A 13,926-nucleotide genomic window follows, 5' to 3' on the forward strand; every position below is an offset into this window, starting at 1 on the left:
TGGGGTCCCCAAACGCGCTGGAAGTTGAATGACTCGGCAACTTTTCTCCCAAACGGAGTCCCCCCAAGCCCCTCGACACCGCATGAGACCCGGCAGTGGAAACTCCATCCTGGTCAGCTGAGGACATATCCCCCGCAGGCGCTGGCGACAGGGACCCCGCAAGAGGGGAGGGACGCGACGGGAGGGGACGTGGCAAGTGAGTACCAGGCTGAGGAAGAGGGACGGCGCCTGCGGAGCGAAGTTTGTGTGCCAGGAGGGAGAGGGACCGGCCGGGGCCAGCGGAAGGACCTGGCGGGCGACAGGGAAAGCTCACAAGGTGCGGGGGTGGGGGCCATAGGAGCCAGGAGTCTGCACCAGGCGCTCCCTGCGGAGCGCAAGCAGGACCGAAGTATGGACAGTTCTGAGTAGGGGCTGGGGGCCGGGTGTCCTAAGAGCAGAAGACTCGACGGGACGGCTTTCAGGCTGCCCCTGGCTGAGGAGCCGAGCTAGGCGGGAGGTAGGCGCGGGCGCCTCTGGGCTGGGGGAACCGGGATCCAGGGCCGGGCGGGAGGCCCGCCGGGGCGGAGCGGACTGCGGGGAGGGGAGACGGGATGGGGGCTGGGGGAATTGCTCCTAGTGGAGAGGCGCCCAGCCAGAGGAGGCCGGGGGTGCGGGCCCTCCCTATTCTCCATCCAGGCTTCGAGCCCAGAGTGACAGTGGCGCGCCGGGCCAGCAGGGTCAGCGCCAAGTGGCTGGCGGACAGCCTTGAGGCTCCAGGGGAGCATTTTGGTGGTTCTTGGAAAGCGCCCGGCCGCTGGGTCCAGACGAGGGCAGTCCCCCTCCCTCACTTCATGACTAAGTTCGAGCCAACACACCGACCCTCTCCGTCCTATGTCCTGCCCTCTCCCCAAATCCATATTCCGCCCACGCTCAGCGGTCCTGAGACCCTGCCGGGTCTCCTGGCTTGAAACCGGAGGCCTCGCCCAACTCCCCACTTAGCCAGGACCGCACAGTCTGCCGCGAGACCAGGTCCTGCTTTAGCCAAAATCCGACTCTGCAGCCCACCCCAGGGGCAGGGAGGTGGCTATTGCTGGGGTTTCGGTCCATTCAGTGCCTCTGGACGACACCGCAAGCCCGGGGCCCCGTTCTTTCTGGCCAGGGTCCGGGCCGCACTCTGGACCCGTGAGTCCTGGGAAGAAGGGCAGAATACACGGGTCGGGAGAGGCCTTGCAAGGCCTCTGGCCAAAGCGCAGAACCCAGCGCTGGGCCAACGGTGTAAGGGGTGCGGTCAGAATGGTCCGCGGTAGGGGACCCGCACGGCCCCGCCCCAGACAGGCAACCAGACACAAAGTCCAGCAATCTCTTTATAAAACACAGAGAAAGGGCTCGCGAGGGTGGCCGCGGGGCATGGCCCCGGAACGAGGCGGGGGGCGCGGGCTACACGAAGATCTGGATGCGGTCGCGGATGGGCTGGCGGCAGATGGGGCAGGCGCTGAGCGCCGCGCCACAGGGCGCGCACGCGCCATGGCCACACTGGAACACGAGGCGGATGTGGCTGTCGATGCAAATCGGGCAGGTGATGCGCTCCTCCATCTGCCGATAGCGGCTCTGCAGCTCCTCCACCAGCTGCCGCGGCGGGCCGGGCGCGAGGGCTGCGTTGACCACCTCCGTGCCGTCTGCGGAAGAGGTCCAGGTCAGGGGCGGGGGCTTGGGGCCGAGGTCTTGCGAGAGAACCGCGAATAGAATGTGAGCCACGAAAGGGGGCGGGGCCGTGGACATCGAGCGGGGCCGCGGGCGGGTGCAGCGGCCCACACCTGGGGGCAGTGGGGCGGGGCGGGCGCCGGGCCCCACCTGGGCGCAGCTTCTTGCTGATGACCACCTGGCACCTGATGCACTTCTTCATCCTGCGTGCGCACTCTACGGGGGGAGGCCACGGTTGAGTGAGGGGCCGTCCAGCCCGGCTGCCGCGCCCCCCTCCCCACCCCGCACTCACCCTCGCACACTGTGCGATGCTGGCAGGGCGAGAACAGCACCAGCAGCGCCAGCTCCGAGCACACTAGGCACTCGGCGGCCTCGGGCCCCGTCGACGCGGCCACATGCAGGTTGGTCACAGTGTTCGGAGCACTGAGCACCAGTCTTGGGCCCTGGGCCGAGCCCCCGCTGCCACCGCCGCCAGCCTGCCGCTCCCTGCGTGGGGACAGGGGTCTTGAAAGGGCCCGGAGCTTCGATCCCGCCCCCCGCCCCGCCGGCTCACCGGAAGCGCTGAGCACAGCCCTGCAGGGCTTTGAGCAGGCGACCCTCAGCAGCCAGGTCCAGGGGGCTCCGGCCGCGGTGGTTGGCATAGCTCAGGTCGGCGCCCTCCAGCGCTAAGAAGTAGGCGATCGCTGCGCCTGCCGTCAGCTCCGCGCTGCCCGGAAGGCCCGAGGCCTGTAGCTGGATGGCAGGACAGACGCTGGTGAGGGCGAGCGCCTGGGAATGCTGGCCTGAAGGAAGCCTCTGCTGGTACCTGGCTGCAGAGGCCTGAGCACCTGCTCCCTGAGGCCCCTGGAGCCAAAGGCAAAGGGCCCCACTGGGCAGCCAGTGGCACGGAGGCCGTGTTCTGATACACCACTCGGCCTATGGCAGGGCCAAGCCCTACTAGACCCCACTCCCTCTCCCAAGCTGGTCAGACTCTCAGGAACATTGTGCCAGCAGTGGTGACCAGGGTCACAGAACAAACCACTGTGGCCCAGCCTGCCCACCCTACGAGGCCTGGTCCGGCCATCCTGAGGGGAGAGAGGGCAGAGGAACCTGTGGCCCAGTTCTGCGTCCCCCTCCCCAGCACCCAGAGTCACAATTCCTCACCCTGGACAGCAGCTGCAGGGGACCCGGGTCCCCTGCGCCCCCATCAGCTGCCAGAGGCAGCAGCTGGTGGCGCTGCAGTGCCACGTGCAGAGCCGTGTCCCCCTCCTCATCCTCCGCGTTGATGCTGCAGCCGGCATCCACCAGCAGTGGCACCAGCCCCACATGGGCCTGCTGCACAGCCAGGTGCAGCGGGGACTGCAGCTTACGGTTGCGAGCGTTCACATCACAGTGGCCCTGGGGAGGGGTGGGCACGGGCTCAACCCAGGGACCCTGGTGGGCCCTGACACCCCAGTCCACGGCCCAGGGGACTCTGTCCACACCTCTCGGATAAGAACTTGGGCCACCTCCCTGTGGTTGTTGAAGGCGGCCAGGTGCAGTGCCGTGAACCCATCCTCCTTCTTGGCGTCCACCAGCTGCCGGGCCCGCGCCAGAATCCTCCTGACAGCTCTGTGGGAGCAGGGAGATGCCTCTGGGGTTGGGGGCGACCCCGTGGCCCAGTGGTACAGCAGGAGTTGTGTGTCACCCCAAACTCACAGTGTGTGGCCTTTGAGGGACGCGTGGTGCAGCAGGGTGAAGCCCTGGCTGTTGGTGGCAGTGACATCGATGCCCGGCACCTCGGTGAGGACCTCCACAATGCCGCTGGCACCAGTGCCCGCTGAGATGGCGCAGTGCAGGGGTGTGTCAGCATGGGCATCCTGCCGGTGGTAGGCCAGTGATCACTTGGCAAGGAAGTCTCAGCCACGACCTCCTTGACCCCAGGGCCAGAGCCGGGGGACCCAGCACTCACAGGCAGGTTGACGTCACAGCCACACTCACAGAGGACCTTCACCACCTCCAGGAAGCCCCTCTGCACGGCCACATGCAGTGCTGAGCTCCGAGTGCTGTTCAGAGCATTGGCCCCACAACCTGAGCTCAAGAGTACCCGGGCAGCCTCGGGTTGGTTCCTGGCAGGATAGGAAGCAGGAGGGGCGTTGTGCCCGCTGGCTGGACCTGTAGGCCCAGCCCCCTCGCACTCTGGCCGGGCCTCACCCCAGGGCTGCGTAGTGCAGTGCTGTGTTGCCCTCGTCATCCGGCAGGTCAACGCCCGCCTGAGCCTGCAGCAGCAGCCGCACCAGCTCCACCTGGCCTAGGTAGGTGGCCATCTGCAGGGCAGTCCTGCCCTGATTCTTGGTGTCCACCTGCCGGGAGAGGCAGAGGGTCAGTCCCTGGCCCTTGGCCCCCTCACTGGGGCTGGCTGGGCCGGGAGGCAGGTCTCGGGCTCGCCTGTTCCGGGTGCCGCCGCAGCAGGTCCAGAGCCCGGGCCACATTGCCCAGAGCCACCTCCACCACCAGCCTCCCTGGGTGCTCCAGGTCACTCTTCTGGGCTCGAAGCTTGTCCAGGACAACGCTCAGGGAGCCTGGGGAAGGTGGGGTTGAGGGTCAGTGGTGGCCAGGGCAGCTCTGCCCCAACCAGCTGCTCACTGGATGCCCTCACTTTTGTTCTCCCGGGCTCGCCCAGCTACGTCCAGGTTGGCATCTTCCTCAGGCCGGTAGGCCACCAGGCAGGAGGGGCTGAAGGTCCACAGCTTCCCACTGACCAGCACACCCACGTTCCCATCTCCGAAAACCTTCAGCACTCTCCCAATGCGGCCCAGAGCCTGAATGAGGAGAGGGTGGGGGTCACAAGCGTGCCTCCCAGGGGTAAGTGTGATAGGCATGGAAGTAAGGGTGGGAGACTCACAGGGGCCATGTCATCAGTCCACTCCCCATGGCCAGCCTGCAGCCGCTTCACCGTGTCAAGGTCGTCGATAACCCGCACCACCTCACCCACCAGGCAGTTTTGCTGAGTGACAGAGGAGCACGAGAGAAGCACATGAGGAGCCCCAGTGGGCATGGCTGCCCAGAGTCGGAGAGCAGGAAGGCCCCCACCCTCGTTCAGTTCCACCTCATCAGGACCCCAGCCCCTGCCTGAAAACACAACCAGAGGGTCTCACCCAATAAGGGTGACAGGTGACCAGGACAGCCCTGCCGGCCCAGCCTCAGAGCCACAGGGGTGATGGTCAGAGCCAGCTCAGGGGTGTTCAGGCTGGGGCAGGCCTGACCACGGGCTGATGGGGGGGTGGGCAGTATGACCAAGACCAGCCCAGCCAAGCTTGGAGGAGGGGCGCCAGGATGACTGGGGACAGAGCCTGAACATGGCGGGGCCAGGGGCTGCTCCTCCCGCACCCCAAACCTTCCCTGGCAACTTTATCCACACCTGTGCCCTCACCTGCACAGACAGAACTCACTCTATAAACCACCTGTCCTGTGACCCCCACCACAAATCCTCCTTGAAGGCCCACATGTCCCAGGTGTCTCCAGCTTGAGCTGAGTGCTGGCTCTGCATTCTGTCCAGGGGTCATCACCGGATGCTCTGCCACCTGCCCTCCACCTCCTCCCTCCTGCTTCTGAGAAATACTGCTCAAACAGCTCTCACCATGCCCCACCACCCTGATTCAGGGTGGTGTCCTAAAGATCCACCCCTGTCCTAAGGGGCCTTCCCACCCTTCAGGCAGCACCCATGGGAGCATTCTAGGAACTCTGCCCAACCATGCCACCTGCAGCCCGCGAAGCTCCCCTGGCCCTCAGAACACATGCTGGGGCCTGGTCTCCTGCCCCCCCCCACTTCCAACAACGCCGTGGGCCTCCCCTTCACATCTAGGTCCCTCTTCGTGGACTGAATCCCCTTTAAACCCACCAGGCCCTGACCTCGTCCTTCAGGGCTAGAGGAAGGCACTCCCAGGGCCAAGAAGGTACATGAAAGGGGGTGCAGAAGTGAGCAGAAGGGGCTCAGCTCAGCCCCCCCATGCACCTTGGTGAGAGCCCCAGGGTGGAAGGTCCAGCGGGTCTTGTGGCTGAACTGCACACGCACGTCCCCACGGTCTGTGATGCGGTGCACGGTGCCCGTCTGTCCGATAAACTGTGGCGGGTCATGGAGGCAGTGGCCAGGTGGGGCAGGGAGGGCGGGGGGCCAGAGGACATGGGGAGGGTGGGCACGGGAACTCACCAGGTGGGGCATCTCACCTTGGCCATCCGGGGGTTCCACCCGCCGTGGCCTTCCTGCATCTCCCTCAGCACGTCCGTGTCCAGCAGACACTTGACCTTGTCCCCACGCTGGAAGGGCTGGCCGTCAGCACTGACCCTGCGCTGCAGCTCTGCAGGCTTGCCTGGGGGTGGGGGGTGCAGCAGGGCTGGCTCAGGCGGTTCCTTCTGCCCACACCACTCACCTCAGTGACTCCAGAGACCACCCCCAGGTCCAGGGCAGGACGGAGGGCAAATGGGGGGGGGGGGGCACGTGGTGGACGGCCCACCCATACCAAGCCTTGGGAGGTGCTCCCTGTAGTAGAAGCCGCCAGCTGCCTCGCCCACACACTTGAGGTCCACCTTGCCTTTGTGGCCCACACGGTACACGTTGGTGGTGCCATCGGCCCACGTCACACTGGCCACGCTCCGGCCTGTCTCCACATCCCAGCCACGGATGTCCACCACTCGGCCTGGCTTTCCTTCTCCTCCTAGGAAGACAGTGGCCCCACCAGCAGGGTAAACCCACGCCACAAGGATGAGCCACAGCTGGTGGCAACCGCCTCCCACAACTGCGCCCCCACCTTCCCACCCCACCCCCCAACATCCTGTGAAACCCCCACCTTCCCGCCCTCTCACTCACCATCCTGTGAGCCCCCCACCTTCCCACCTGGCCCCCACTCACCATCCTGTGAGCCCCACTCCCAGTCGGGGCCCCGAACCACCTTCGCCCCTTGGAAGATGCCCCTTAACGGGATCCTTGGGAGGCCCTGGCGGGGACTCAGCATGACCCTATAGGAGACAGAGTGGGTCCCAGGCCATGAAGGGCAGTAGTGCCAGGAGCAGACCCTCTGCTCTGGCAGCCCTGCTCCCCATTCCCACTCCGGGTTCTCTTCCCCTGGAACAGAAGGCCCCCCAGGCCAGTGCCCTCCACACTGGACCTCGAGTGGGGCTGCCGACTGGTTCCCTCCAGGGGCCTTTCATGACACCATGTTGGACGGGTGCTCCAGGCCCACCCTCACCGCATGGTTCCTGTGTGTGGTCACACCACATCTGCCACCTCCTGGAGAGCTAGGTATCCTGTCAGAGCTATGCCCAGAGCTCAGCACCTGGCCTGGCCTGGGGAGGGTTCAGCATGTGGGAAACGCGGGCGTGAGGAAGGCAGGCTTGGCCAGAGGTGTCGGATGGCTGCTCCCAGCTCCCTCGCTAGCCAGCACATCCCTCCCCTCCCCGGGTAGGGGTGTCAAGGAGGTGAGGGCGACAGTGCAGGTGGCAGGGGTGCGCCTCTGGGTGCCCATCCTCCCTAGCATGGGCCCTCCTGACCACAGCAGATGCAAGCAGCACACCCCACACAGGCCACTCTCAGAGCCCCAGTCAGGCAGCACTGGGGGGCCAGCGAGAGCCTGGCGAGAGGAAGGGACAGGGTGAGGAGGCCCCATCCACAGCACCGACCTCCACAGACCTGCTAGGTGGACACAGTCGCCTTCTGTAGGGGGTTAGGGCTGGTGTCAATGCCCAGGCCCCTGGGGTGATCACGAGCCTGGTCACTCCTCCAGGAAATGGCTCAGGACAGACCTGACCTGCAGCAGAGCAGTCAGCAGGAGGCAGCTCCAGCCCTCCCGGACTGAGGCTCATCGTGTGTCGGAGGCATTCTCAGGAGGTCCTGGACACTGGCCGGTGGGGTGGGACACTGGGGAGGCTGGGGGGACTCACGGGCGCGAGTGGGCTGTCTCGTAGCGCTCGAAGGCATGGGCCAGGTCGTGCTTGTTGTGCATGTAGCATTGCGTGCAGAGGTCGTAGTCAAAGCAGATACGGCATTTCCAGCGCATGCCCCGTAGCCCGTGCTTCTTGCAGCAGTCGCAGATGATGTTGGGGTGGCGGACACCTGCGGGGTGCAGCGTCAGGTGCGCCGCCGGCCCGCCCCCAGCCCAGCTCCGCCCCAGCCCCGCCCCCGGGGCCCGCACCGATTTGGGCGTTGTCATAGAGCAGCAGGTCGTGTGCGCCCTGGTAGCCAGCGCGGTAGTTGGTGCGGGTGCCGTGGTCCCACTGCACGACCACTGTGCGGTCAGGGGTCGAAGGGCTGCCGTGGCGGCCGAGCTCCACCACCGTGCCCACGCCGCCCTCGCCGCCGTCCTGCTGGCCCCACTTCCAGTCCACGCCGCGCACCACGCGCATGCCCACCTGCACGCCCGCTTGGGGGTCTGGGTCCATGGTGGAGACCTGCGGGGAGAGGGGACCATCGGGCCACATGGAGAAAGCCACACGAGGTCACACCAGAGGACTGCCAGGGAGAGACGGAAACCACTGTGGGGGAAGGGGCACGTTGGAATGCCCTGAGGCTGGAGGGCAGGTGGGACACCTCTCTGGAAAGGGACCCCTTCCCCAGCAGCTGCGGGGAGCTGGAGCAGTAGTGTGGGGGCAGTCCTGGTGATGGGACTTCAGATCCCCAGGGACCAGGGAATAAGATCTGGTCAGGAGGACTACACACCAGCAGATCAGGTTCTGGGTAGCTGGCATGGGGGCGGGGGGAGGGGCTACTAGGACTGCAGACATCAATATGCAAGGTAAGACAAAACTTTCCGAAGAAACACTGGCCGGCACTTAAGACTGGTGTACCCAGAGTGAGGAAAGAGAGCCTGCTGACCTCATGCACAAAGCAGACTATCTGACAGAAAACAGGAAAACCCTGGGTACCTCCAGCACCTAACACACTTGGGGACTGATGCTACCCACAGCCCGGTGAGCAGTGCGCCGTCACTTGGGCCTCACTGCTGGGCCTTCTTCTGAGAGGTGTGGCCTGGCCACCCCAGGCAGGAGGAGGCACTGTTCACAGCAGGGCCCGCCTTGCAGGCTCAAGGGTGAACCAGATCCTGACAAGATTTACTTTCAAAGGAGCATGACCCACCACACTACACAACAGAGCTCACAAACAGACGCTAAGGGAGAGGAGCAGTGCACCTGACCCCACCGACAGGAAGCTCACAAACAGAACAAGCAAACCCAGGGCGCTGGAGGCAGGGCGACAGTGGCTGAGGCAGTCACCGGGGCTTGGAACTGGGGACATGCTCTTTCCCCATCTGGGTGCCAATTACACGTGTGTTCACTTTGCAAAGCTGGATTACTCATGACCTGTGCCTCCTGGTATTATGTGATTCCTCAATAAAATTGGTTTAACATGAATGGATTTGAACAACCCCTAAGAGTTTAAAGCAATAGAACCTGAAGTGGGAGGGGACTCGGGGCCCCGCAAGATAGTAGTGAAGAGGGAGGGATTTCGGGGCCCCAGGACTGTAAGAGAGCAGTCACCCCTCCATCTCTGGAGACTGCCTCCCCAGCATGAGGATCCCAAGGCTGGGGAAGATGCAGGCCTGGATCCCTGAATGAAACTCACTGCACTGCAGGGCTCCTGGAAGGCCAGAGGAGAGCCTGAGGCCTGCTGGGGTATAGCTGCTCCCTCTAGTGTCCAGTGGCTCAGAGCAGCCATAGGCCGCCAGGCCAGCCCAAGGCTCGGCCAGCAACAGGGAAGGAGACCCACGCGTCACCCCTGCACCTGGACCACCCCCCGCAACCCCAGCCCAACAATCAGCATCCCAGGCCTGAGCTCACAGGTCACCTGACGGCCACCCTCTGTTCAGTCTCACCTGCAGGCCAGCGCCGGGCACAGAGTACGCAGGGGAGGGGCACTGCCTACAGGGCGAGGCTCCTGGGCCACACCCAGCCTAGAGTCCAAGTGAATGACCCTCAGATTCTCAGTGGTATGAACTGCTCAGCCAGCTCAGCCTTCTACGAGTCCTCCCCTGCCCCCACAGGTGCCTGTGCTCACTCCCTCCTCACCCCGCCCAGGACTGCCAAGGCTTCCAGATACAGATGGACCTTCCAAAATGACGAGTCTTTCCGACTCGAGGCCTAATCTCAGCAAGACACCCCACTGCTCCTTCACCTGATGGCTGCCCCGCAGGGGTTATGAGGCCTCCCGCTCCCGCTGCCCTCCAGCCACCCTCCCCCGACGGCCTCTGGACCCACTGAAGACGGGGCACCAGGGTTTTCCTGTCCTGCTAGCCACAGCGAGAAGCCCACATGAGGATATCTGTGGCTCTTTGGTGCCAGCGAGCCCCAGACAAGGGCAGGGCCTGTGGGCTGCTGCCTTGTCAGAGGGCTGTTCACGTGTGGCCTCTGCCTCCTGCCTGGCGTCTGTCAGCAACTGCCACTCATGTGCAAGCGGGCAGGGCAGCCCAGCCTGAGCCACTGGCCCAACGGCAGGGAGGAGGCACTGCCCTTCAGGGAGCCTCCAGGGTTGCCATGGCTCCCGGGCAGGGCTGAGCTGCCCCCTACTCTTCCCAGGCGCTCCTGCTGAGCTAGTCAGCCAGGCAGCCACATACCCAAACAAGTGTGGGCCGATAGGCAGCGAGAGTGCCTGCTCGCAGGGGACATGCCACCTGCAAGGCTCAGAAACTGGCCCTGGACTGAGATAAAGGGGCAGGAAAGGGCACTCTCCCAAGAGTCAGCACCACAGTTATTCTGTAGCCTGTGAGCCCAGCCTCTCAGCCCACCTGGTCGGCTGCTGCATCCACCCTTCCTGTAGGCCTACAGATCCACTGGCCAAGGGCCGCAGACTGTCTCCAACAAGACTTAGGGTGATTGGACACCTTAAGCAGGAGAGCAGGTGTGGCCAGTGCCTGACTCTGCCCTCAGGGGGATAGGCAGAGAATGGTTGGGGGTGGAAGGCGCCCAGCAAGGTCTGTGGGAAAAGAGGACCAAGACTCAGCCAGCAGTGGCTCTACTAGGTCACCAGCAAAGTCCAGCCTGTCACAAGAAGTGCCTCTGACCAGCACCTGTCGTGTTCACATCCCTATTTATAGCACGGCCAGGCAGTTCTCCAGTGCTGGCCAGCAACCTGCCATGCTCCCTAAGTATGTGCCCCTGGGAGCCCACTAGCCCATGGGGGACAGAGCTGAATGGACATGCTGAGCCTCGGGCTTTCTCCCGCTCAGACCAGTTCCCCTGAAGGAAGAGAGTGAACAGAGAAGAGCAGTCCTCCCCTCCACACTCCACCCCAGGTGCCCAGGTGGATCCTGTGCCACAGCACCTCCATCCAGCCTGGCATCACCCCAGCTGGGTCTGAGCAGGGCCCCCAACAATGCCCCCTGCTTGCCCTCCTGGCTCCCAGACCTTGATGCTCGGGCACAGCATTGTAGGACACCCGTGAAGCAGCCCAGAGGCTTTCCAGGCCTCTCTGCTACTCTGCCACCTGCCTCCCTGCCTGGTCTTTGTCACTGTTGTCACCAAGACCCAGGACATGGCCATTCATGCTCCATGTGACCTCCAGGTCCCCAGCCCTTCCACAATCAGGGCTCACTATCTCACCTCAGAAGTTCTCCCAGGGTGTGAAGGGAGGGGATGGCAAGTGGGAAATAGACCGGGGTCAGGGGAAGGGAGGGGATAGGGAGGAAAGGAACTCTTGTTTCAGTGAGAAATTCACCCAGAGCGCTCTTCCTTTTTCTCCTTTTGGCAGAAACACAGTACTCTAACATCTTCCTCAGAGCTTACAACCCAGGCACCTGGTGGCACCAGAACCCTGCAAAGGTTTATGATGACCCTGAGGGTTTCCCAGGTGGTGCGATGCTAAAGAATCCTGCCAATGCAGGAGACAAAGGAGATGGGGGTTCCATCCCTCAGTGGAGAAGATCCCCTGGAGTAGGAAATGCAACCCACTCCAGTATTCTTGCCTGGAAAACTTCAAGGACAGAGGTGCCTGATGACCAGCAATTCATGGGGTCGCCAACAGTAGGACATGGCGAAGTGTGAACACAGAGGCACTCAGGGCATGAGCAGCTGGCACTTACCTTAGCGTATACACCAGCCTCTTGTCAGCATCCCAAATGCTTAGTTGCTGTTTCTCGGGTCACAATTTTGCTCAGCCACCAAGATTTCCTGTTGGAGATTGGAATCCATGGCTGACACAGAGCACAGCAAACCAAACAGGTAGCCAGTCAGCAGGTCTGGGGAAAAATGGGTTTTAAAAGGCAGTCTTACACTTTTAGCATTTACCACTCCAACCAAATGGGTGGACACCTGGGTCTGCTCTGTTGGTTTACTAGTTTCTCTTTGGAAGGCAGAAGTATTTCTAAAGCACACGTTTAGACAATATAGAAATAAAGTATTTGCACTATTTTGATTATTTTATGAAAAAAACTTTAAAAAGCTGCAAAGAGTAAATCCCATTTAGCTAGTAAGTTGGCAAACTGTCTTTATTGAGAAGAATCAACTTGGGTGCTGAATGCTGGCCACCAGAGGCTGCCACTCCTTTCTGGGCACCTCCGGCTGGTCTAATGATGGAGTTTAAATCTGCACCACGTGTGGCACAGTCAACTGGCAAGACTTGGCGAATCACAGGCTCCAGTCATGTGGCAGCTCTGGCTGAAGCCGAGGTGGACATCCTGAGTGGCCAGGGAGTCTGGCCTGTCAGTCACCTGCTGGAAGAAGGCCTAAAGGAAGTAGAGGGAGGCCATCACCCTAATTCTGGCGACCCAGACAGAAGCCCTCAGGCACTCTGCAGACAGGGCAGTCACCACCCAACCACTGCACAGGGCCAGTCTTGGGCGGGAGCATGACATTCAGATACTTGTTGCACCTGGAGCAACAGGCCAGAGGGAGAGAGAGAGGAGGGGACCCGCCAGGAAGGACCTGGTGTGCCAGTGTTTCCACTGTAACGCTGCCGCAACCCCTGCCCCGCTGATGCCCACCAGGAGCCTGTCTGGCACCTTTACTTATTTTCTCTATTGGTTCTGAACTCAAAAGGAGAGAGGCAGGATTATTCACACCCCAACACCCTAGACACATTCAAAAACAAGCAAAACCTCTCTGACGCGGCATCAGACAAAATCTGAGCCCCTCAAGAGCTCTCTTATCTAGCTGTCCAATCGCCCCCCGCTCGCCTACAGACAGGTGGGCTGCAGCCCTGAAGCCTGGAGACTTGGGGGTTGGCCTTTAACCTTTGGCTCAAGCCCTGAGCCATCAGACCCTGCGGCGGCGGTGGAGGCAGGGGGGGAATGCCAAGACGCACAATCAGCGCCTCGCTGGTTTGTCTACACGACCATGCCCGGCCCACGCTCACGACCCCAGAGCTGCCCCCAAGGGCCTGCCTCCTACCCTGCAGGGCTCCGAGGGTCTAGGGCCGCCGGGGTAGGGACCGGAGGGCTGGCGGACCCGGCTCAGCCGACGTCAGAGCTCAGCGCTGCGCCTTGGACTCCAGCAGCTGGCCTGCGGGGGGGCGGGGCTGGACAGGCTGAGCCGGGCGCCCACCCTGAAAGTGACCCCTTCCTCACTCGTTCGGGTGCGTCCCGCCCGTCATTCGTCACCTTCCTCGGGAAACCTCCCCGGGCCCCCGCCGCTGCCGACCCCGGGCCTGGTGGCCCTGTCGACCCTTCCACTTGCCCGGAAGTTTGCGTCCGGGCCGCTCTGCGCCTAGGCTCCGGGGGCCTGAGAAGGGCCGAGTCTGTCAGTCGGTCGGCTGCGGCCTCAGTGTGGGGGCGGCCCACCCGCGAGCTAGACTTCTCTGAGCCAGCCAACCTGCCAGGTGCTCAGCTGTGCCGCGCAGAGCCAGAGCCCACTGGCTGAGGCCGCCCGAAGCCCCCGGCGCGAGGGGCTCAGGGGCCAACGCGAGGCCTGCCGGGACCCGTAGTCCGCAGCCCCCTGGGACCACGGCCGAGGGGCGGGCCCGAACCACAACTCCCAGGAGGACCAGCAGAGCCGTGACGTAAGGGGAGTGAGGGCTGAGCTACGGCCCTAGCCCCGCCCCGACAGGGAGGGGAGCCGCTAGCCTTGCCTCCGCGAGAATGATTCGGGTCCGCTCTCGCGTCTGACAACGTGTGCACAAGTTGTGAGACGAATGCAGACTGCAAACTACGGCAATTCTCGTGCCTCTCAATGCGTGGGGCTGCGGCCAGGGCGGCGTGGGGACACTGGCACCCCAAGCGCCCGGCTTCGGAAGACTGCGCACGCGTAGGCCGGGAAAGAGATGACCAGACCACCACGCCCCTGCGGCGGAGGGGCGGGGCCAGATGC

General features: G+C 63.3%; 1 protein-coding gene across 6 annotated transcripts; it reads right to left on the reverse strand.

Moving 5' to 3' along the window:
• Positions 1-1,330: 1,330 nt before the first annotated feature.
• On the reverse strand, positions 1,331-13,605 carry MIB2 (MIB E3 ubiquitin protein ligase 2). 6 transcript variants are annotated; one of them, XM_061160596.1, is made up of 20 exons: positions 13,297-13,605; positions 11,706-11,793; positions 7,827-8,082; positions 7,576-7,747; positions 6,548-6,654; positions 6,159-6,353; positions 5,866-6,008; positions 5,654-5,761; positions 4,544-4,645; positions 4,298-4,460; positions 4,087-4,220; positions 3,853-4,001; positions 3,611-3,767; positions 3,358-3,518; positions 3,144-3,270; positions 2,824-3,057; positions 2,234-2,412; positions 1,973-2,166; positions 1,831-1,896; positions 1,331-1,655 (listed from the first exon to the last, which is right to left on the reverse strand). In XM_061160596.1, exons 3-20 carry the CDS (start codon positions 8,071-8,073, stop codon positions 1,417-1,419), a joined length of 2,877 nt encoding a protein of 958 aa, XP_061016579.1. In that variant the 5' UTR covers positions 8,074-8,082; positions 11,706-11,793; positions 13,297-13,605; the 3' UTR covers positions 1,331-1,416. The 6 variants fall into 6 exon arrangements, with proteins under 6 accessions (XP_061016579.1, XP_061016581.1, XP_061016580.1 ...); XM_061160598.1 differs by lacking the exon at positions 13,297-13,605 and adding an exon at positions 13,012-13,271 and having other exon boundaries at positions 5,866-6,003; positions 6,226-6,353; positions 11,706-11,861; XM_061160597.1 differs by lacking the exon at positions 13,297-13,605 and adding an exon at positions 13,012-13,271 and having other exon boundaries at positions 5,654-5,749; positions 11,706-11,861.
• Between the last annotated feature and the right edge of the window lie 321 nt (positions 13,606-13,926).

The sequence above is a fragment of the Dama dama genome, chromosome 14, assembly GCF_033118175.1.
Source record: "Dama dama isolate Ldn47 chromosome 14, ASM3311817v1, whole genome shotgun sequence".
Taxonomy (NCBI): Eukaryota; Metazoa; Chordata; class Mammalia; order Artiodactyla; family Cervidae; genus Dama; species Dama dama.